Source organism: Lithobates pipiens, unplaced genomic scaffold (genome assembly GCF_037356315.1).
Source record: "Lithobates pipiens isolate NorthernLeopardFrog02 unplaced genomic scaffold, aLitPip1_a1.2 Scaffold_30, whole genome shotgun sequence".
Classification (NCBI taxonomy): Eukaryota; Metazoa; Chordata; class Amphibia; order Anura; family Ranidae; genus Lithobates; species Lithobates pipiens.
The window spans coordinates 165,396,785-165,421,766 of NW_027507791.1; the positions used below are offsets into that span (position 1 = coordinate 165,396,785).

Here is a 24,982-nt window from a genome sequence, read left to right on the forward strand (position 1 = left end):
TACCGGGATCGTGGTTACTTTATTTAACCTGGATACTGGGGGGTCCACGACCGGAGCAGCCGAACATTTTTTGAGAAGGCTTTCCTCAAAAGGGTAATGCACCGTCCTGTTTTTGCGGACCGAAAATGTCATTGCAGCCGACCCCATTCCCTGTAGATGAACTTGTCAAAATAAGTCAAATACGGGAACACCTTAGGTGAACGTGCTGGCTTGCTGGACCCAAAGGGGACAGATACATCAGCAGAGGGATCCGCTGACGCCTGGATCTTCAGGGTATCATGCACAGCTGTGATAAGTGCTCCAACCAGCACCTTGTTGCACCCGGACGGGGAATCATCCTCGCTGTTCGAATGGTCCTGGTCAGCTTTGTCTGATAGGTCAGAGCAGGGCCCGAGTCTGCATCAGAGCTCTCCCCAGAGGACGGGGAGGACAGGGGCCTTTTTTGCGCACCTTTCCTTACATGCACCGCCTCTATTTAGCAACAAATGAGTTAAGGACCACCGTCAGGGTGTCCATGGGCACAACGCTATCCGCAGGTGACCCAGTTGCAATAGCCTGGATTTTCGGGGGAAGAAACACCAGTTTCTGAAGCCATGCTGACCCTACCCTGTCTGCCACCTAATAGAGGACTTGGGACACTGACGGTCCCACCCTCCTGCTGCCGCTGGCTGGGGGGTGGGCTTCTAGCGCCAGACTCGCCACCCTGAGGCGTTCTGTGATGGTTACTAGCCATGCCTGTAGTCCCCAGGTGGTTACCCAAGTGCAGAGTGAAGAATCTGTATCGGCAGCAGCAGTAGAAAAGAGCAGTGAAACGATTTGCAGAGCTTGCATCAGCATTCAGGGAATGGCTGCCCAGCGTCCTGTATACACAGGGAACACAGGAAACAGCGTGATAGCACATGTCATGCTGTCACTAGAGAGCTGCGGTGAAAAGAGCAATCGGGCCTCAAAAAAATTGCCGCCAGTGATCTGAATAGGAAAATCTCACAGAAAATGGCCACGGAAGCTCACAAGGGGAACCTGCTCTGCCCCTATCCAAAATGGCTGCCGGACAGCGCCAAGCGGTGACAAGAGAAAGCCACAGAACAGTGCTGCCTCCAACTAGCAAAAAACCTCCACAGGCACTCCACACACTGGAACCAGGACCATCGCTAGCCACACAGACCCCATACAGTTGAGAGACCCAGCGAACCCCTGCACACACACCACCAGCAGACATTGCAGCCGCCCCCCGGGGGGAGGGGGGAAGGAGGGAAGATAGGGACGTGGGGGGAAGGAGGAGGTGGTGAGGTGGCCCCCGAATCGACCTCCCAGGGATTGCCCAGCTGCTCAACCCCCCGTACTTACCAGTCCTGAAGAGCTGGGAGACATTCCACCACAGACCCACTCCTGCACAGTTGCAGGGTGGCTACTGGCCCAGTATACTGTGATCCAGACATCAGTAGCCGTTCATATGTATACCCCGGAGCATTGAAGCTCACTGACCACCTCTGGAGCTGAGGTATGTCGTGGCTGCCGAGCCGTAACTGCGGCCTGCACACGCTCGATGGCCGGACTGGGGGGGACTTTAAGGATAATTCAACCAGCCTGTCACCCAGCCGGCAGTTGATAGACGATCACAGGATCATTCATCTTGAGCAAAAGTACAAATCCTGCATCAAAAAATTGGATCGAAGGGCCCGCAGGGTTCCTAGGTCATTCTCCTTCACTAGGCAAAATAAAACTGAGGCTGCTATGGCAGCAGGGAGGGTTGTTAGCACAGGGTCCGCCCCCTGGGTGGTACTGACAATTCTGTGTATAGTGTTACAATTCTGCCTAGTTCTCCTAGTGGCAGGCTAACAAACCTATTTAGTTACAGAGAGGAGCTGTGTCGGTCGGTGAATATAAGAGAAAATGTACTAATTACTGTGTAAATGTCACTGGCAGGGAAGGGGTTAACATTGGAGCGATCAAAGGGTTAAATGTGTTCCCTGGGAGGTGTTTCCAACTGTGGGGGGATGGACTGAATGGATGAGGAGAGAGATCACTTATTAGGAACAGCAGATCTCTCTCTCTCCTCCCATCAGAATGGGGATCTGTCTGTTTACATTGACATATCCCCGTCCTGGCTTTCCCGTGATCACAGGTAGCCACACGCACAGGGTCCCCCACCACGCAGTGGACACGCGCCTGCTATGGCCCTTAGAGGAGCCAACGTACCAGTACTGTGATTTGTGGGAACGAGCCGACCTGCAGCAGTAGGACGACGGCGGCTAGTCAGCAAGTGGTTAAAATGTTTGTATGTTTTAATATAGTGTTGTAAAAAATCTAAGGGAACCTCTGATATCACCAACTGGGATAATAGATGATCCAGAGCTAGAAAGAGACCCTCTCTGGATCGTGGGGGACATCTTAGAAAACGAGATGGAAATTCTCTAAACTCTGGTTTGTAACCTAGAGAAACTGAAGAAGCCACCCATCTGTCTTGACATTATTCTTGCTAGATCTTTGAAAATTGCAGGAGCCTCCCCACCCCATATGAGAGAGCGGGGGCGCCCCTGAATAAGGAGGCTTTAGCATTCTGCTTTGTGGGCTTTCTGCCCCAGGATCTCCATTGACCCTGGTGCTGCCCTTGGGGTCTTCCCCTTGAACCTGATGGCTGAGGCTGTCGAGACTGCCTAGAGGCTGATGCCCCTGACACAGCTGAGGAAGCATGCTTAAAGGAGAAATATTTGAAACTACTTCTTTACTGGTAAAAGCTTTTCCCATTAGAGATCCTTTGGATGTATTTAACCAGATCGTCTCCAAATAGCCGTTCACCATGAAGGGGGAACTGGCCAAGATTTTTTTTTTTTTACACGGTGCTTTGGCTGATCAATTTTTCAGCCATGCAGCAATTTTTCAGTAGTCCAAGCATAAGCCGTGAAGGCTTGAATGATAGAATCTTTCATAGCATCTACTGTGAAAATATAGTACATCTGATACACCAGCCCATTGCTGGGCCTGCTGATCAGGCAGAATCTCCAAACTGTTCCTTAATGGACTGAGGTATACCAATTGCTACAAGAAACAGCTGCACTACTGAACTTGCTAAAGACATATTGATTTGGAAGAAGTTCCACCTTTTTATCTGTTGGATCCTTTAACATTAGCGCATTATCCACCGGACACGTGGAACTTGTGAAAGTTAGAGTCTACAAGCTATGGTGCAAATCACTGAAAACGGATCACACCTGATGTACTGAAGACCCATCTAATTTCTTGAGACACTTAGTATCGGTTCACACTACAACGACTTGGGATCAGACTTTTCAGCTCTCAAGACGCTCCAAGTCGCCTTGACATTAGGAATTACATTATAGTGAATGAGAGCCGTCTTAATGTACACTACTGAAGTCGCTCCGACATCAGAAAAGGTTCAAGTTTTAAAAAATTGAGAGATCTCATTTTGCCCCTGTACAAATCATTAGTAAGACTTAATTTGGAATATGCAGGTCAGTTTTGGTTATCTGTTCTCAAAGGATATCAGGGAACCAGAGAAATTGCAGAGAAGGGCAACCAAAAGGATAATAGGCCTGCAGGAGCTCAGCTATGAGGAAAGATTAGAGGAACAGAGTTTAGTCTCTCTTGAGGAAGAGATTAAGGAGGGACATGATAAACATGTACAAATACATAAGTAGTGTATATATTGAACTTGGTGTTGAGTTATTCACTTTAGTACCTCCTTGTCATCTGTGAAGACCTTATTTACGTCATGAGGAAAATAGATTAAATCTCCAAATAGGGAAACTTATTTTCACAGTAAGAGCTGTAAAAATGTGGAATAGACTCACTCCAGAGGTGGTTCTTGCCAGCTCGGTAGATTGCGTTAAGGGCATGGATTCTTTCCTAAATGTACATAATAAAACATTTATAGGTAAAGTTGATCCAGGGAAAATCCGATCGCCTCTCAGGGGATCAGGAAGGATTTTTTCCCCTGCTGTAGCAAATTGGATCATGCTTTGCTGTGTTTTTTCACATTCCTTTGGATCAACTGTGGGTATAGAATTGTGTATATGGGATTGTATGCATTTTTTTTTTATTGGTTGGACTAAATGGACTTGTCTCTTTTGAACCTATGTAACTATATGTCACTTGCCAGATTACCAGGTAATAACAGGGAAAAGCTAAAAAGGAAAAAGTAATGCAGCCAAATATAATTATTGGCAAGCTTTAATACATTTTTGTTTTTGGGTTTAATACTGCTTTAAGAGCAATTCAAACCTTCTATGTGCAGAATCTTTGAAAGGAGGAACATACTTAATCGGTACAGTGAGATGTTTAAGACAGACTGGATAGCGTTGGCTAATTTGATCCAGTTCGAAGTAACCCAATCATCATAGACTGCACTTTGTTCATTAACAGAGAATGTTTTTAAAGATTTTGCAAGTCTTTGTGCCCAAAAGGTGCATGGCAAGACTAAGAATTACGATGAACAATGCCAAGACTGTTGTGGACAGCACCAACAAGCTTTTTCACATTAGGAAGCATATTGCATGAAGTTCTCTTCAATATAGCAAAATTCTGCAGGAGAAAAATTTTCCACAGTTGTCAATACCGCCTCCATGTTCTCTTCATTCCCTAAGTCTGCTTAATTTAGGGCATAAAAAATGGTATCTGGCTCAAGTAGAGAAACAGCAGTAAAAGCAGAGGCATGGAGTTTGATTAATGGGCAAAGGTATTGTATTAAAGCCATTATTTGTTCAAGGAATTGTGGAAAATTAGAGCCAGCTCCTGATCCACTGCAAGGGATGCATCATCACTAGAGATTGAACTCTTTGCAAGCTTTTGGCAGAGTGAATGTTAAGCTACAGTTTTGCAATGGCCCCCACACCATGTGAGGGTATTCCTCTGTGGGTTACTAACAAAATAGGGTGTGGAATATAGGGCAAGTATGTCCAAAAGGTGAATGCAGCAACCCAAATGTAGACTGCCATGTAGCAAATCCTTGTGGCGAAAGGGTGGGAGAAAGCACCTGAATATACAGGCCTAGACTAAAGTGGCAGAAAATGTGCGACCTGAGGTTTGGTGTCACATCTGGTCATGAGACTAAGCTCTGCATGGTTCAGTTTTAGTGCCAAATTTGAAAAGTTTACACTGTAGTGAATAAAACTCAAACGTTGTCCCTTTGAACAACAGAGATAGTTAATTGCATACAATGTAAAAGCCTGTCTTACCTGCTCAACAAGTTGGACATCTATAAAAGTCCAACTTGTTACAGTAGGAATACCTCCAAAATGGTCTATAGGGAATTGGGTTACATAGGTATTGACCATGGCCCTGGACCTCTATAGCACCCTGCTGACCACGTGTGTTGTACTAAATGAAAAGGTGAGTGCTCATGCAGAATACTGTACCTGAAGCAACATTACAAGCTGGCTTACCAAGGCAGTGAGAACTTGATTGAATAATTTGAAGATATTTCAAGAAAAATAAATAAGTGGTTAAGAGTGTTTTCTCCATGAAGGAAAAAAAGTCCACGACCATGGACACTAGCAATAGACCAAGGCTTCACAAAATGGGATAACTAACTCTATAGGAGAGGTGCCCAGGGGCCATGTCCTTGTTACTTTGCCAGAGTCCAATCATCTGATGGTATGAGTCTATAACCCAGTCTGTGTCCTGTACTATACAATTCAAATATATTTTAAAATGAGCCTGTACTGTGTCCATGCATGGAAAAATTGCACGTTTACGTAACTGGCGCTCCTCATGCACTTTGGTTTGTTATTCTGTAGTCTGGTTTTACTGCCAGAGCCAAGTGAAAATAGCCAGTGTATAAATGTAATTTGCAGGGAAAGGGTTAACACTAGGGGGCGATTAAGGGATTAAGTGTTCCCCAGGTGTGTTCTAACTGGGGGGATGGGAATGACTAGGGGAGGAGACCGATCAGTGTTCCTACTTCGTAGGAGCACGCGATTGGTCTCTTCTGAGAACCGGGATTTGCGTGTTTACACACAGATTGCGGTACTTGCTCTTTCACGAATTATCGCGGGTGACTGGCAGTCATTGCGCCTGCCGGGCATGCACATTGGCTCCAGGGGCACGCTGTGGGCACGTGCACGCCTGCTAAAGAGTCTTAAAGAGCCAAAGTACAGCTACGACTGTTCGCACAGCAGTGACATCCCAACGCAGTATAACTGCAACAGCTGGTCCGGAATTGGTTAAAATCTATTGTGCATATGCCAGAGTCTATAAGTGCAGGGCACAGCAAATGTTGGCATTAGACAGGATATTCTCAGCCTCCCCATGCAAAATTGTTTTTATCGTGCACCTTTATACCATTTTACCATAAAATGGAAATTACATGTGCCTGCAGGGACAGACCTCTTAAAAGACCTGGGAAAAAAGAGCTAAACTATGCTTGGCTTGGGGAATTGGAAACCGTGTAATAATGAGGTTCCACAAGTCACTCACCACAGTGAATATATACTGTATTATGGATTGGAATATTGAAAAGTTTCTTCCCTGCTTTATCATTTCAGTAAATCTCTACCACAAGCATTAAAATTGGATAGGTGGATAAGTTCCTTTCTTCCAAGTATATGCTGCGTCCAATTGTTTTATCTGGTTTTACTCTTTGCAGGAAACACAACTCAAGTCACAAATGAACTTTTAATGTGTAGAGACATGCTCATGATGAGGCATGACAAATAATTCAGTAAGTGTATTGCAAGTCAATGTAATCCAATATTGGTTTGATATTTGTACTTATTTGTGCGAGGCATATGTAGGGAAAGCTTACAGGTTACATGTACCTAGTATTCGGTTCATCAAAGATCATTCAGGTATAACTTAATTTAATGATAATTAAAGTCATTCTAACAAGATCCTGACAAACACTTCTCGGCTTATTCAAAACTTATTGGATTTTCATTATTCCCAATTTTGTTTTTGCAAAACATTACCTGAATTAGGAACTTGGAGGTCAATTTTTACATCAAAGTCATGCACTTTAAACAGGTCCTCTGAGAGATCACTTGTGGGTTTGATGTTGCCATCTTTATCCTTGCTTTGATTCTATAAAAGGAACAATAAAATAAGGCAAGTCAAAATTTTAATTCTACTCGTTATCAAGTCATGATGTGTTTTACATAAGCTTTATAAAAGATTTCATAAAAAAGCTGCACAAAACTTAAGAAGCCAAAATATTCAAGTCTACTATACAAGTAAAAAAAAGCAGGTTTCACTGTAGGGGTTACCCTATTAGATAAGCACCTGAACGACCGCAACATACAGGGATATACAAGCATTTTTTACATTTGTTAGATGTCTGTGTTACTCATGTGCAAAAGGAGCTCTGGACCTCTGTCCTGAGGTCATGAAAACAGCTCCAGCCTGTCGGCACTAGGCCAAGGGTCTTCTTTAAAACGTTTAAGGATGTCTGTGTGGTAGGTTCTTCTGACTCAGTTTGGTCCTGGAAGAAACACTGTTCTTTCCTGGGTAAAGGAAAACATTTCCCTTGGCCCAGACAGTGGTGGTTGAGATGAACCGCTTGCCAAAAATCCACACTTGGGATGTGAGAATTTGCTGGACAGTGAGTTTCTGTCCATGAGACAAAATGTGTTTGCACCATTCAAGGCAGATGAGCTCCATTTGCTGGTTGGTATATGCTACTGTGGTTGCATTGTCAGACTGCACCCTATTTGAGTCTCTCTTTGGAATGGGAGGGTCCAATGCTGTGAAGATATCCTGAGGTGTTGTTGGAAAGTTTGGCCTCCTCCCATGACCAGGTTCCTTGGACTGTCATGGATTTGAAGACTGCTCGCCAGCCTGACCAATCTTTCATCTGTTGCGAGAACATGTCAATTGTAAGGGAAGAAGGATTTTCCCACCGTCACAGTTGATTTAATTATCCCCTGGATAAGTGTGTGTGTTGTAGAGGCATGAATAAATCCAAGCTGATGAAAGGTTTAGTTAGAGAGTTCTCAGTGAGATTAAGCAAAGGACTTTCACTCTAGGGAGGCATCCCTTTTACCCAGAGCTCTCATGGCAAATCTCACTGCGGGAATTCTGTTGAATCGCAGCAGTCGATTAGCCTTAGAGAAGGGACTTTCTTTTGGAAGAAAGATTTTAAAATGTACCTAGAATAAGTTTCAAAACAATGAAAATAGTACTGCTCGAATGCCCCACCACCCACAAACGAGTTGGATCAGCATGTGAAAAGATTGGTGCAAGAGAGACAATCAGCTTGTCAGGCTCTAATGTAGACTACAAAAAATGGTGGCTGTCTACACACAGACATCAACTACCTTTTGCAAAAATGAGATGAGTAAAAGATGGCTAAATGCATCTGAGAAGTACTCTGCAAGTGGAGAACAGGAGTTGAAGCCACCTTTTACCCATCTCCTTTACATTTATGCAACAAGGAGTCTGTCTCTTGGTGCAGACTGCCTCTATTTTGTTGAAGTAGAATCAGATACAGATACTCAAGGCAAATGGAAAAAACTAGAAAACATCTTTGAAACTGACCACCCAGCCAAAGGCCTGAAGCAGGCCAATAGTTTTTTGGACATTTTCTGCAAAGTGGATGCTTCCTTCAGCAGAACGTTGTGTAGACAGTCTGTCCCCTGAGAGATAAGAAGAGTCAGAAAGAAATCCAGGAGTTGTGAACATCCTGGGTGAAGGAATTTGCTGGAGGCGTTAAGGTCCAAGACAGGAAGAATACCTCAGATGGGTTTTGCTGCCATGGAAAGGTTTTATTGGAACCCTCTGAACCTGTACTGTGAAGGTACCAGCAAAATGACCACTTGGCACAAGAGGTGGTGTAGAACCTTTTGCAAATCTGTCCTTGGACAGCTTTTATGTGATATGACATTAGGAAGCAGTGAGGAGGTAGAGTTAGACTATTTTGTAATTCTATAAAATCATCTAATGTCTGGGACACCTGTATTCCAGCAAGTTGCACAGTGCAGAAGACATCCTGCACTCCAAATACTGTCCGGAAAAGTCTGACCAGAAGGCGTGTTCATGGAATTGTGGCCACATAGCTATACCTCCGATGAGGAAATGATTCAACTAAGCATGAAAACATGGCAGCAGGTGCACTGGACTTGAGTCAAAATTTGAAATATTTGGCTGTAGCAGGAAGCAGTTTGCTTGCTGAAGGGCTGGAGAGTGGTACAATAATGAGAGTCTGCAGAGCAATACTGAAACATAGTGGAGGGTTCCTTGCAAATAATGTAAACATCCCTTGTAATAGAAATAATGACAGGTCCTCTTTAGAGATCTGGGGTCAAAAAGACCCCAAATGTCTTATTTACGTCAAAGTAAAAAAAAAAAAAAAAAAAAAAAGTAAAAAAATGGTTTACTTGTACTCACTGGTACGAAAGTGATGTCATGATGTTGCTCCAGTCCTTCAAGGCAATAGAGGTGGTCAAAGCCGATCTCATCTTTGATCGCCTCTGACCAGCTGGCGACACCGTTGGATTGTTTCACGCTTAGTCTAGATGTTGGCGCCAGCACCAGACAGCTGACTGAATAATCGCTTAGGTGAGGACATCGTTGGATGCCCGGATAGGCAAGCGCCCTAATATAAAAAGTCAGCAGCTACAGTATTTTTGAAGGATCCTGGAGCTTCTGTCTTTCACCAATTAAAAATATTTAGCGCAACTTGAAAGAATATGACAAAGATGACCCACGACTGTTGAGCAGTTAGAATCCCATATCAGTTAACAATGGCACAACATTCCTCTCCCAAAACTCCAGAAACTGGTCTTAAGTTACAGAGTGTTAGAAGAGGGACTGCTACACCGTGGTAAACCTCGCTTTGTCCCAATTTTTGAGACAGTGTTTGTGACATCAATTTCAAAATAATCTTGTTTTGTTCTTAAAATGGTACATTTTCTCAGTTTTATACCTGAACCAGAGCATTTTTTTACATTTCTACTATGGACCTGTTTATTTGGCAATAACGATGTTATGTTATTATTAACTAATAGTTAGAGATATTAACCACTTGACAACTGGGCACCTAAACCCCCCTTGTGACCAGAATCAATTTTCAGCTTTCAGTGCTCTCACACTTTGAATGACAATTACTCAGTCATGCAATACTGTACCCAAAATAATTTTTTGTTCTTTTTTTCATACAAATAGAGCTATTGTTTGATGGTACAAATGAAAAAAGGCTGAAAATTTTGAAGAAAAACTAAATTTTTCTTAGTTTCTGTGATACAATTTTGCAATTGATTCATTTTTCTTTATACATTTTGGCCACAATTTATACTGCTACATATCTTTGGTAAAAAAATAACCCAAATTAATGGATATTATTTGGTCTTTGTGAAAATTAGAGCATCTACAAGCTGTGGTGCAAATCCTAAAAAAAATTATCACACCTGATGTACTGATGGCCTATCTCATTTCTTGTGACCTGAACAAGCCAGGAAAGTACAAATACCCCCCAAATGACCCCTTTTTTGAAAGTAGACAGTCCAATGTATTTAGTAAGATGCATGGTGAGGTTTTTGATGTTGTAATTTTCCCACAATTCTATGCAAAATTAAGACCCCCCCCCCCCCCCCAAAGTTGTAATTTCAATAAACAGTTAGTTATTAGTTATTTCTCTCACATTGCATGTGTATACCACAAATGACACCCCAAAATACATTCTGCTCCTCCTCCTGAGTATTACGATACCACATGTGTGGGACTTTCACAGCCTAGCCACATAGAGAGGTCAAACATGCAGGGAGCATCGTCAGGTGTTCTAGGAGCATAAATCACACATCTAACTTGTTGACTACCTATTACACTTCTGAAGGCCCTGGAGCACCAGGACAATGACACGTGACACTGATGACAGATGGCACCAATATGTGGGACTGATGGGACAGGTGGCATCAATATGCGGGACAGGTGGCACCAATATGCGGGACAGGTGGCACCAATATGCGGGACAGGGGGCACAAATATGCGGGACAGGGGGCACAAATATGCGGGACAGGTGGCACAAATATGCGGGACAGGTGGCACAAATATGCGGGACAGGTGGCACAAATATGCGGCACCGGGGACAGGTGGCACAAATATGCGGCACCGGGGACAGGTGGCACAAATATGCAGCACCGGGGACAGGTGGCACAAATATGCAGCACCGGGGACAGGTGGCACAAATATGCGGCACCGGGGACAGGTGGCATTGGGGACTTTATGTTCTCTTTTTCCCACCTTGACGCTGCAGCCGTCTGTGTGAGGCAGGAGAGCCGGCGATGAGAGACAATCTCATATGTTTAAATATGAGATCATCTCACTTTGGACACTCAGATCGAGTGCTAAATGGCCATTGTGATTTTCCATTTAGCGCGATCTGTGATTGGCTGTGTCCAAGAGAAATAAAAGAGGAGGATGACCAGGGACGCCCTCCGGCAATTGGTTAAAGGCAATAATAAAAAAAAAAAAACACACAAATATACTTACCGCTCTGTGCAATAGTTTTGCACAGGGCAGCCTTTATCCTCCTCTTCCATGGTCCCCCATGGTGCACACCTGGCTCCTCTAGCCTGCTGAGTGCCCCCAGAGCAAGCAGCTTCCGATGGGGGGCACCCAAGCAGGCTAGCTCCAGAGCCACTGCTCTGTGCCGACATTCACACAAAAAGCCGTCGCTGGGCCCCGCTCCCTCTCTCCTCATTGGCTCACTGGCTGTGATTGGCAGCAGCGGGAGCTGCTGTCTTAGCAAATGAGGGAGAGCCCCTGGAAGGCTGAGGCTATTGTTCGTGCACATTGCTGGATCATGATGGGGCTCAGGTATTTGGGTGAGCTGCTGCTTAGAGGTGGTTCTTTACCTTCATGCATAGAATGCAAGAAGATAAAAAACATTGAGCCTTTGGAACCACTAAGATAACAAGGTAATATACATACAGTGCCTTGAAAAGGCACTTTTTGTCATGTTACAACCAAAAATGTAAACACTCATTGGGATTTTATGTGATAGACCAATACAAAGTAGCACATAATTGTGAAGTGGAAGGAAAATTATAAATGGTTTTCAAATGTTTTACAAATAAATATCTGAAAAGTGTGGCAAGCATTTGCCTAACTAAAATCTAGTGGAAACAATTGCCTTCAGAAGTCACCTAATTAGTAAATAGTCCACCTGTGTGTAATTTAATCTCAGTATAAATACTGTTCTCAGAGATTTGTTAGAGAATCTTAGTGAAAAAACAGCATCATGAAGGCCAAGATAAAGTTGTAGAGAAGTTTAAAGCAGGATTAGGTTCTAAAAAAAAAAAAAAAAAAAATATCCCAAGCTTTGAAAATTCTCATGAATCACTGTTCAATCCAGGGCTCGACAAAACCCAGGCGCCAGGTCGCATTTGCAACTAGAATTAGTGACCTGGCGCCTGGGGCAGCACAGCTGGGGGTATCCTGTCTCCGTGGACCCCCCCGGCGTGATCGCGTCGGGCCGCCCTGCTGGCTGCCAGTAATTGAGCCCCCGGCTTTGAGGCCTTCTGCGATCCTATGGTTCCTTCTGGAATCAGGCGCCATCTTGTGGTGGCCGTTGGAATTACAACCAGCAATGCTAATGTAGCTTCCCCTGCCTGCCAGCCTACTTAGAACCCCTAAAGATTATATATATTTTTTATTCTAACACCCTAGAGAGTAAAATGGTGGTCGTTGCAATACTGTCTGTCACACCGTATTTGCACAGCGGACTTACAAGCGCACTTTTTTAGGGGAAAAATAATTTATTTAATTCAAAAAAATATATATTTTTTTATATTGTGAAAGATAATGTTACGCCGAGTAAATTGATACCCAACATGTCATGCTTCAAAAATGCGCCCGCTCATGGAGAATGGCGACAAACTTTTACCCTTTAAAATCTCCATAGGCGACGTTAAAAAAATTCTACAGGTTTCACGTTTTAAGTTACAGAGGAGGTTTGAACAACACTTTCATATATGCGTTCGCTTCTGCACGCAAGCTTGGCGGGACAGGGCACGTTTAAAAAAAAATGTTTTTCTTATTTTAACTTTTATTTTAATTTTTTCACTGTTCTTTTAATTTTCAAAAAAATGTGTGTCACTTTTATTCCTAGTACAAGGAATGTAAAAATCCCTTGTAATCCCTTGATAGCCTGGGGCTATCTTCCCCTCACTCGTCTCCATGTCAGGCCAGGGACAGGTCCAGATCACCGTTACGGACCTGGCTCCTAACTTTTTTAGCTGGCTTCTAGATTCCAAGCAAATTTGTCAACCCCTGGTTCAATCCATCATCTGAAAAAGGAAAGAGTATGGCCTAAACTGACAGGCCGGGCAAGAAGAGCATTAGGCCCCTTTCACACATGCGGACCTTATGTCCATAATTCATCCATCCGTTTGCGGATGAAATATGGACATACATGCATCCCTATGGGAAAGCAGGTGTCGACAACCGATATCGTCCGTCTGCGCTATGGTCCGATTCTGCAGATGGAGGAAATTCCTATTTTTCTGTCGGTCTGCAGAGCGGATTGGATGAACACGGACCGTCTGTTAGGCGAGCGGAGATCTGACAGGGCGGTCCCTGCACAGTGTGCCGGGACCACCCTGTCATCCGCCGGCTCAGCGGGGATAAACAGAGCGATCCCAGCTGAGCAAGCAGATCATCACAGATCCGTCCCGTGTGAAAGGGACCTTAAAAGGGGAAGCAGCCAAGAAGCCCATGGTAACTCTGGAGGAGCTGCAGAGATCCTCAGCTCAGGTGGGATAATCTGTCCACAGAACAACTATTAGTCATGCACTTGATAAATCTGGCCTTTATGGAAGAAATAGCAAGAAGAAAGTCATTGTTGAAAGAAAGCCATAAGAAGTCCTGTTTGCAGTTTGCCAGAAGCCATGTGAGAGACACCGCAAATATGTGGAAGAAAGTGCTCTGGTCAGATGAGACCATAGTTTAACTTTTTGGCATAAAAGCAAAACGCAATGTGTGGCGGAAAACTATCAACGCACATCACCCTGAACATACCACCCCCACCTTAAAACATGGTGGTGGCAGTATCATGTTGTGGGGATGCTTTTCTTCAGCTGGGACAGGGAAGCTGGTCAGAGTTGATGGAAAGATGGATGGAGCAAAATACAGGACAATTTTAGAAGAAAACCTGTTGGAGTCTGCATAAGACTTGAGAATGGACCGAGGGTCACCTTACAGCAGGACAATGACCCTAAACATACAGCCAGAGTAACAATGGAATGGTTTAGAGCAAACCATATTCATATGTTAATTACCTTAGACTGTCTACTTTCCAAAAAGAGGTAATTTGGGTGGTATTTGTACTGACCTAGCGTTTTTGTGAATCAATAAATGAGAGACCATCAAGATTGATAAATTTACAAATAATAAAATTGTGGACTCCCAATTTCCTACAGACTAAATAAAAGACAATGATTTGTCTCCCCCCCCCCCCCCCCCAAATAAATGTAGCAGAATACAATTTGGTCTAAATTTATGAAGATTATTTGCAAAATTTTATAACAAAAAAGGCACGTTTATTCAGTTTTTTTTAAAGAATTTGGGCTTTTTTTGTTTAATTCGAAAATAAACGCAGTGGCGATTAAATACCACCAAAAAAAGCTCTATTTGAGTGAATTTTTTTTTTTTTAAGTTTCATATGGGTAGTGTGGCATGACCGCAGAACTGATATTAGAGGCTTGGTAAAGCCAATCGTTACATCCCTTGGGACTTCAAATAAAACTGTGGCCTGGTAAGGTCACATATTTCCATACCTTCTCATGTCATAGAAGTGGAGGAGGTGGGACTTTATATGAAGCACATGGTAGCAAAAGCAGTAAATTGTTAAACATATTGGAATTTTTATTGATTGCCTAAGAATATAACTGAGCATAACAGGTAGATACACAATACTATCATGGTAATACAGTAATATAATACATCAAGTCATAAAAATAGTAGTAGCACATGCTATGGCAAGCAAGAAACCTTCCAAAGTTCACCGAAAAGTATATTAGATTTCAACAGTAACATCTAGTAATACTTGCAAAACCTATGAGCTCCTTGGTCCAATAATGATAAAATATTGAGTAAACTTGGTATTCAGATAATGTTGATTGAAAGCATAGTATATGACAGCTTTATGTGTTTCGTGGTTGGGAAGCCACTCGTCAGGAGCAAGCACAAGGTGTATCTTTAGGTAAGAGATTGGGCTTGAATAATATGATATAGGCAAACATATACAAGGATGGGATATAAGACCACAAACCAAATACAGTGGTGTGAAAAAGTGTTTGCCCCCTTCCTCATTTCCTGTTTCTTTTCCATGTTTGTCACACTTAAGTGTTTCGGAACATCAAACCAATTTAAACAATAGTCAAGGACAACACAAGTAAACACAAAATGCAATTTGTAAATGAAGGTGTTTATTATTAAAGGTGAAAAAAAATCCAAACCATCATGGCCCTGTGTGAAAAAGTGATTGCCCCCCTTGTTAAAACATACTATAACTGTGGTTGTCCACACCTGAGTTCAATTTCTCTAGCCACACCCAGGCCTGATTATTGCCACACCTGTTCACAATCAAGGCATCACTTAAATAGGAGCTGCTTGACACAGTAAGGTCCACCAGAAGATCCTTAAAAGCTACACATCATGCCGAGACCCAAAGAAATTCAGGAACAATTGAGAAAGAAAGTAATTGAGATCTATCAGTCTGGAAAGGGTTATAAAGCCATTTCCAAAGCTTTGGGAATCCAGCGAACCACAGTGAGAGCCATTATCCACAAATGGCGAAGACATGGAACAGTGGTGAACCTTCCCAGGAGTGGCCGGCCGCCCAAAATTACCCCAAGAGCGCAGCGACGACTCATCCAAGAGGTCACAAAAGACCCCACAACAACGTCCAAGGAACTGCAGGCCTCACTTGCCTCAGTTAAGGTCAGCGTTCATGCCTCCACCATCAGGAAAAGACTGGGCAAAAATGGCCTGCATGGCAGAGTTCCAAGGAGAAAACCACTGCTGAGCAAAAAGAACATCAAAGCTCGTCTCAATTTCTCCACAACACATCTTGATGATCCCCAAGACTTTTGGGACAACATTCTGTGGACCGATGAGACAAAAGTGGAACTCTTTGGAAGGTGTGTGTCCAAGTATATCTGGCGTAGAAGGAACACTGCATTTCATAAAAAGAACATTATACCAACAGTAAAATATGGTGGTGGTAGTGTGATGGTCTGGGGCTGTTTTGCTGCTTCAGGACCTGGAAGACTTGCCGTGATAAAAAGAACTATGAATTCTGCTGTCTACCAAGAGATCCTGAAGGAGAATGTCCGACCATCTGTTCGTGTACTCAAGCTGAAACGAACTTGGGTTCTGCAGCAGGACAATGATCCTAAACACACCAGCAAGTCCACCAACGAATGGCTGAAGAAAAACAAAATGAAGACTTTGGAGTGGCCTAGCCAAAGTCCTGACCTGAATCCTATTGAGATGTTGTGGTATGACCTTAAAAAGGCCGTTCATGCTCGAAAACCCTCTAATGTAACTGAATTAGGACAATTCTGCAAAGATGAGTGGGCCAAAATTCCTCCAGGACGCTGTAAAAGCCTCATTGCACGTTATCGCAAATGCTTGGTTGCAGTTGTTGCTGCTAAGGGTGGCCCAACCAGTTATTAGGTTTAGGGGGCAATCACTTTTTCACACAGGGCCATGATGGTTTGGATTTTTTTTCACCTTTAATAATAAACACCTTCATTTACAAATTGCATTTTGTGTTTACTTGTGTTGTCCTTGACTATTGTTTAAATTGGTTTGATGTTCCGAAACACTTAAGTGTGACAAACATGCAAAGGAACAGGAAATGAGGAAGGGGGCAAACACTTTTTCCCACCACTGTACCTGTTGACTACTCCATAGGTCATGTGGTGATTGTGTCGTACCAGGCACCAGATCCGTCCATATGAAAGCACCCCACAGCAGAGTCACATGACCGGCTCCACGAGAGAGCGGTGTTAATTGAGGTATATAAAAGCTCTGTTTTACAATGACAGTGACACAGGATGAGCAGTGTACAAGAAGGGGCTGGCAGTGATGTTTTCTCAACTTTAGAGTAGCTGGCAATGCTGTGCCAGGAGACTGAGGGACTCCGGGGAGGGGAACTTTATAATGAAAGGGGGCTGTGAACTGTGCTGTGCAGGGGACTATGGAAGCTTTTTCCCCTGAAACTTCCCTCTTAAAATTAGGGTGTGTGCTATACGCCAATAAATACGGTAAAGTGTGCACCAACGACCAGGTGGTCGACTTGCAAACGTTCAAAATTGACACCTGATGCCCAAGAAGCAGTAGGCGCCCGAGTAGAGTGCACAGTCACAGGTAAAAGAGGAAGCCAACCTTTGATAGAATAGGCCTGAATCGCTGTCTGTGATCCACCTGGAGATGGTAGCAGAAGAAGCGGACAGCCCCTTCCTTGGTCCATCCGTGACCACTGTTGGAATCAGACAGGAATTAGTATTATACATCTACACAGCTGTTTGTACAGCCGAACTCAGCCATATTGATACCATGCAGTCTCACATGTTTAGAAGCAAGGAATGTATGGCTGAGGTATGTTTAACAAAAAGGGTTGCGACAATGAGCTCTCTCCCTATTCCATCAGGAGGTCGAGTCATAAGGGTCGATAAGTATGGCTTATATTGTACTTTGATTGTATGCTATGTATTATTGTAACTTCTATTGATATTTTATGCACGCTTTAGTATTTCCTTGGGAAATAAATGAGATTTGATTGATCTTAGACCGTGTATTGATTTCATAGCCAATGGTGATAATATTGTGATATGAACGATGACATGTGCTTGGCGTATTTGAGGCTTAGCTGAACTATAGGGACTAGACAAAGGAATACATAACTGATAATAATAATAATAATAGATTGAATTGATCAGTTACTTCATTTGGCACCCCAGAAGGCGTGTAGAACGTATTTTTACACAGAATCCACAAAAATCTAAGGTATTTTTGTTTGAGTCCATGTAAGCACAGATGCTCAGACACCCAGAACTGAAAGTCATCTCTAGTGTGGACAAGATTGGCGCTGGCTCGCGAATTCTGAAACCACGCTTGGATGAGCAGGAAAATTCTGTGAGATATTTCACTGGTATAAACGCACGCGTAAAACCTGGTGAGAACTGTGACTGATATATATATATATGTACGTAATGTTGGGTTTGCTGCAAACTTGTAACCAGAGGGCAAATTGGCGCACTGGCGAGATAGAGGGACTGATCATCCCTGGTTATGTGATATAACCGCAGATTGACAGGATAAACTACACAATTTTGAGGGAAAAGTGGAAATATCCACGTGAGGGTCCCAAGAGAAATTCCCTGTGGCCTGCTATCGGATAGGAGGGCATTGAATAAGAGTGTGTTCTCCTAAAGAAATTCGTGGGTAAACGGATTTGTATTTGTTTTCTTTTGTTTTGTTTTTTGTGTAAAAAAAAAAAAAAAAGTGGGGGAAATATAGGTTTTATTTCTACCCACGTGAGTGAAATAGATCTGGTAAAATAACCTGCAGCCTAAGGCATTAAGAGTATGCCTTGTGTCTTGTATGCTGTAGAACCACAAGTCACTGGAAATTTAAACGGTTCGTATCTATTTTTATTTTTTTGGTAGGACTAGAAGGTAGACTAGTTTTTAAACAGCTCTGTCTTTGTGGGGGTTATCTAGTTGTTTGTCTGGTTTCTATTGTCTAAGCAACCGTAGTGTGGATAGGCTAATTAGCATATCAATGGAAGCCATTGAAGGTTTCATTAGCAAGCATGGTGGGATTAGATTTCAATTTACTCAAGAGACTAGGCTAATGTATCAATTCAATGATCTTTTGAGACAATGTAATACACATAACAGTCTCATAAGTAATAAATCAAAAAAAGGCAGGAAACAGAGAATGGCCAATGCCTTATGCATGTTAATGAGAATGAAAGAAATTGCGGAACAAAAAGAATTAGAATGGTTTGCTGATAGAGAAAAAGTGATGGAACAGGTAAGTGATATAGCAATGAGGATTGAAAAGGCTGATGCAGATGCTCGTAGTCGGATTAAACAATTAGTGACTGAGAAATGTGTATTGCAACAGAGATTAGATGAATTAGAACAAACGTGCAAATTAAGAGAAAGTTGCATTGCCTCTTTGAATCAAAGGGAAGCTGAGAATTTGCAGGTTATCACAAGGCTTAAGGCACAAGCAGCCATAATGGAGTTATCCTCCAAGTGTGCAATAGTGGAGGTACCCTCCGCACATGCTCAGTGTACAGAAAAGCTAGAAGTGAAACATTAAGAAAACCCGGATGCTATTATCACTGCAAATGATAGTACTGTGATGGGAATCGATGTGGAAGAAGCAAATAAAGGTGGGATAACTGCACTTGAAATTGACTCAGGAGTTGAAACTTCTGATGACTCCTCAGACAACGAAAGTGTAAAGTCTGTTCATTCCAATCGCAATAATAGTATCCAGCAGTGTGGGTTTCCAGCGCCATATGCTAAAAAAATGGCTTATGCAGGGAAACCAGAACTTAAATGTTTTTTTGTGTAAAAGGGGGGGGGGTCACATTTCAAAATATTGTCGGGTGGCGAATAATGATATCGAAAGGAAATTATACCCGAAAACTACCCCAAGGCTTCATGTGTGTTATTCAGCCAGGTGGGGTAGCCATCCACAGCACGGAACCCATAGTAATCAAACCCATTTCCCGTGTAAAACGCAAATGCGGGGTCTAGAAACTAAAAAGCAATATGTAGGACACTTGCTTAGAGTCAAAATGGAGGTAGACGCATGGTTACTCAAATATAGCACTGGGGGAAACGATGTTAGCAGAACTTAGTGAGCTGCAGGTATGATAAGAATATTCTGGTCAATGTTTCCCGGCTATGAAAAAGGGTTGATGCAAGTTTCAGGTTCAGAATATGATAGAGGACCTTGATATAGATATTAATTTTTTGGTTTGTACTTTCAGGGATAAACCTCTGAATTGGTATTGTGGTTTTTCTTTTGTGTGGTTAAAAGATGTTTCAGTTATGAGTATTGTTTTTCTTGTGTTTCTTTAATCTTCTCTTATTGTCAGTCTTTATAAACTTTTCCTGAGTAAGATCCAATACTGCTGATTAACATAAGAATTGTGTTTTCCAGAGACCAGGAAGAAGTTAAACTGGTTCGTATACGGACATTTGCATTTGTTTGCAGGTCTCTCAAAGTGAGAACAGTGGGTAAAATATAGCAGAACATGGGTTAGGTTATTGTAAATGCATAATCGATTATCACATGGAAGCTCATTAGTTAGTAATTGTTTGCAAACAATGAAAAATAAATAGTACTAAAAAGAGTTACAAATGAAGCTAAAATGTTGTGATGATACATATGCTTTGTTTTGTTTTGTTTTCCATTTTCCCCCATTAACTAATTGTATTTCAGATTGGAATAAGCACTCTTTGCAGGAGAAAAGTCCATGGATGTTAACTAAAAGTTGAGTGTTTGTCATTGTTTTATGGTGGTTGTCTTGTCATGTTTGTGTGATCATGGCCAGATTTTAAATTTTTTTTTACATTTTTTTTATTTTTTTTATTTATTTTTTCTTCTAAAAAAATTTTTTGATATTGGTTTAGTCCTCTATTTTAGTTATATTTTTATTCAGGTGGAAAAGTAGTAGGTCTAATCCACCTGAAAGGGGGGGGAATTGACAATGCCCTCAGTTAGAACCAGTCACCTGAAAGGGGGTAGTGCATACATCGTAAAGATACAGATAGATGCATTGTTTTTGTAGCTTGTAAAATTTGAAGTTTTTGAGAAGCAACACTGACGTTCAGTTTTAAACATTTTTGATCATACCATGGGGATCCATTTTACAGTGGGTTCAGCCTAAAGAGGTCATGGTTGTTTGGATAGTTTGGTCAGAGTTGCAGAAGCCAGGAATACTGAGATCCTGGGCTCCAAGGAGGGAACTATAAGTAAACATGGTAAGCGAGCAGATATTGTGGATAAGAATTTGATACTGCTCTTGTTTTTCACTTCCAGAATCCTGGTGGAGCGAGAATTGGAGAGGCTTCTGGAACAGGGATGACAGATGATCATCTGGTTGGCAGTTTGTCTGTGCCACACCACGCCGCAAATTTGGTCTGATAAACATCAGGAGAGAAGAAAAAAACTGGAAGATTCAGATTAATACCTGTTTTTTCGTATAGACAATTTGGTGCTGATGCTGAATCTGAAAGACTGTGCCTAGCAGGAGAACTTGTGAAATAGTTTTGCTGAAGTCTCTCCTGATGAATGCAAACACGTTATTTATACATGTGCAATGGGTTGGAGGTTGGGGAGGAATTATGACACATCCAATCCATCAGAACATGAAAATGTAAAATATGTGTTTTTGGTTGGAAGGAAGAATTGAAAAAAGGAAGGTTTTAACAGATGACATGTATTGACGTAACGGAGTTAATATGGTGTAGGTACCTAAGAGGCAGGCCGGCACTTATGCATAATAAGGTAGCTGTTGGTCAGACTAAAGGGGGCCAGGTGACACATCAATGGGGTGAAAACTTCCTCGTAGGGGTGGTGTTTCAATCCTAGCGGTCCTAGAGGGAAGCTTTCGGTTACTGGACATGCGGGACACCAGAACTAGACATGGGGAAGATACGCCTGGTTGATGTCTCACCTGAGAAGTTGAAACCCTGCACAGATAATGCCAGTGAATACACACAGGAGCATGCTCCGTTAAAATAAAGGGAACAAACGCTGGCTACCAGGGTACCGTAGGACTTCACCACATGGTGCTGCAACATCTCATGGTGGTTGACAAAAACCTATCACCCTATATGTGCTGAGTATACACTGAATCAAGTGCGGTCATTGTACCAGTGACTTACTCCCAGAGATGCGATCAAGTCCATGCAGGATACTTATTTCTGAGGAGTAACCCGAAAGAGGAGGGATGTATTCAGCACTGTATTAGGGGGGGAAATGGCTCCGGATTTTGTCAATCATGTTGAGAGGTTGGTAGGGAGGACAGAAACCTGTCATTGGCTCTGGTGCGCACTCTGTGGCAGGTGGAAATATCAGCCAACATCAAGCTGATGGTACCGTCTCTGTATGATCACACATGTGATCAGAGAAGATGAACGCTGGGGGCAGGTGGATATTTCCCTTTGTCGGAAGCATGACCACGATGTCCATTGTATGCCAAATCAATACGTGGGGATGAACGAGTAATGTTGGGAAGTTATTTCTCTCTGTGTTCTGGATGGAGAGATCATTGCTGGGAAGAAGGCACCCAGGTATTATTTAGGACATAGGCGAGTTTATTTCTTTGTCCTAAAGAATACCGGTGTAGTGTTAGTCATGGAACTAGAGGGTTCCTTGAACCTAACCGTAGGTAGAGGTGCATGGTATACAATGGGCATGATCTCTAAAATCCAGGCACAGGGGTGGAATTGTGTGGGTTTGGTAATTGTTGTAAACTTATATGTGTAGTTAAGCGATATTTATCTAGAAGGGTCTCCCAGTTGTCTATGCAAGTTGAGGGACGATTTGACGGTGAGCTCTCTGTGTACAAATTGGAGACGTTGCTGCCAAGTCGGAGCCCTGCAACGCCGCTGCGAGCAAGCCTGCCTAATCCCGACCCGTATTTACAGTAAAAGGTTATAGGAGGTTGGGAGCGGGGTGCGTAATACATATATAGGTATATATTATGGTAATAAGTTGATTTATGTTTGTGGTAGAGTGTGACCTATGGGTATTGTAGGCTAGTAATATGGGCAAGAAAGGCCCTCCTCAAGACTCTGGGTCTGAAAGCTGGGTGATATGTTGCTCTGAATGGGTGCGGGTGAATGGTGAATGAATGGACACCCCTTGCCTGTACTGCCGTCCTGAATATACCCAAGGTACAGAATGGTGACATGGAAGCTGTCGCTGAAGAATGGTGGAGATGTGTCACTCAGTGGCAAAGCGGCACGTGTTGGGAAACATCACATGGTAAAACAATTATGGACTGCTCCATAGGACCTGTTTCTGCACACGTTGAAAACACAGCGTGGTAAGACAATTGTGTACTGTTCCATAAGAGATGTCTCTGGAGCGCTCGTTAGAAACAACCACGCGTTACACAAGCGAAGGACTGTGCCACAGGTACTGGTTCGGAAGCACATGTTGGGGAACCACACACGTTAAGACAGTTATGGACTGTTCAAAAGGAGACGTGTCTGAAGAAGGGTGGTATGCGCCTTTTAGGCGCAAAGCGGCTTTGTTGGAATCAGACAGGAATTAGTATTATACATCTACACAGCTGTTTGTACAGCCGAACTCAGCCATATTGATACCATGCAGTCTCATGTTTAGAAGCAAGGAATGTGACACCAAGACACAATTTGAATAGCAGAATGAGTTCTATTCAGCCCACCTGGAATGTACTGAACTTCAAAGAAAATATGGTGCCGGCTTGTCTGCAAGAACAAAGGACAGCTGGTGAGCGGGAGGGGCGTCCGAGATCGAGCCATAAGATGGGGATCCAGTCGGAGCAGTTGCAATTCATGGGCAGACACTGCCCCCCAGAGGCCAAGTATGGCAGGACTGTCCGAGGTAATTAGCCTGGGGGAGGAAACGCCCCTGAGACGCTGATTGGTCTACGAGAAAAGTAGGATGGGCTATGGGGTGTGGTATGGCTGAGGTATGTTTAACAAAAAGGGTTGCGACAATGAGCTCTCTCCCTATTCCATCAGGAGGTCGAGTCATAAGGGTCGATAAGTATGGCTTATATTGTACTTTGATTGTATGCTATGTATTATTGTAACTTCTATTGATATTTTATGCACGCTTTAGTATTTCCTTGGGAAATAAATGAGATTTGATTGATCTTAGACCGTGAATTGATTTCATAGCCAATGGTGATAATATTGTGATATGAACAATGACATGTGCTTGGCGTATTTGAGGCTTAGCTGAACTATAGGGACTAGACAAAGGAATACATAACTGATAATAATAATAATAGATTGAATTGATCAGTTACTTCAACCACAAAAATAGAATCTGAGGGATTCTGTGGCTGCCATACACCCAAACCACATCCAGGCTATGCAAATTCCTTGGGTTGAGAAAGCCTAGGGCACAAGGAAGGCAACACAATGTCCTCATTGAAATGGAAGTCAACAACCACTTTAGGTAGAAACGTCGGACATGGATGATGAACCACCTTATCTGACAAGATAGTTCCGACACCATGTGAGCAGAAATAACAGCCACCAAAAGAGCCACCTGCTACAACACAAGCAGGGGAATCTCCCAAATATTCTCAAATAGAGGCTTCTAGAGCACAGGTCCCACGGCAGCAAGGGAGACTGCACTGGTGGAGTCATGTGTTGAACTCCTTGAATAAAGGTATGAACCAAAGGCCCTTGGGACAACAGGTCCTCTCAGAGAGACAGTCTCCAAGGGACACTGGCGACCAGCCGCACTAACTCGGCGTACCGGGACCCGCGAGGTCAGTCCGGGGCCACCAGAAACTTCGGAATCCCTTCTACCTCCATTCTATGCAGGAGCCTCGGAAGAAGCTTGAGGCGATACTGGCTCCACAGCGCCACCAGGGCATCTGCCAGATGATCCCTTGAACTCTCCATGAACCTTGGTACCTTCCTATTGAGCTGAGACATCAGGGGTGCCGAAACAGCAGATGAAACATGTCCGGATGCAGGGACCACTACCCTTGGTCCAGCATCTGCTGACTAACGTAATCCCCCTGCCAATTGTCCACGACTGGAATGTACATGGCGGAGAGCGGGAACATGGTTTTGTGCCAACCGGGGGATGCCAGAGAACTCCAGTGCCGCCAGCACACTTTTTGTTCAACCCTGGTGATTGACATAAGCCACCGCCGTGGTATTGTCTGATTGGATACGTATGGGCTATGACTAAGCACCTGTAAAGTGGTGTGAAGCGCGTTAGTATTTGTGCTTTTATCTCCATTGCTGTACGGACTGTTTTT

The 24,982-nt window shown here is 43.2% G+C and overlaps 1 protein-coding gene across 1 annotated transcript in view; it reads right to left on the minus strand.

Annotated features, from left to right (window-relative positions):
* The window catches only part of RTF1 (RTF1 homolog, Paf1/RNA polymerase II complex component), a 520,646-nt gene that overhangs the window by 15,578 nt on the left and 480,086 nt on the right, over positions 1-24,982 (minus strand). Inside the window, exon 17 of the mRNA XM_077465048.1 lies at positions 6,927-7,038. Within this exon, the coding sequence (XP_077321174.1) occupies positions 6,927-7,038 (112 nt within the window). The remainder of the gene's footprint in view (positions 1-6,926; positions 7,039-24,982) is intronic.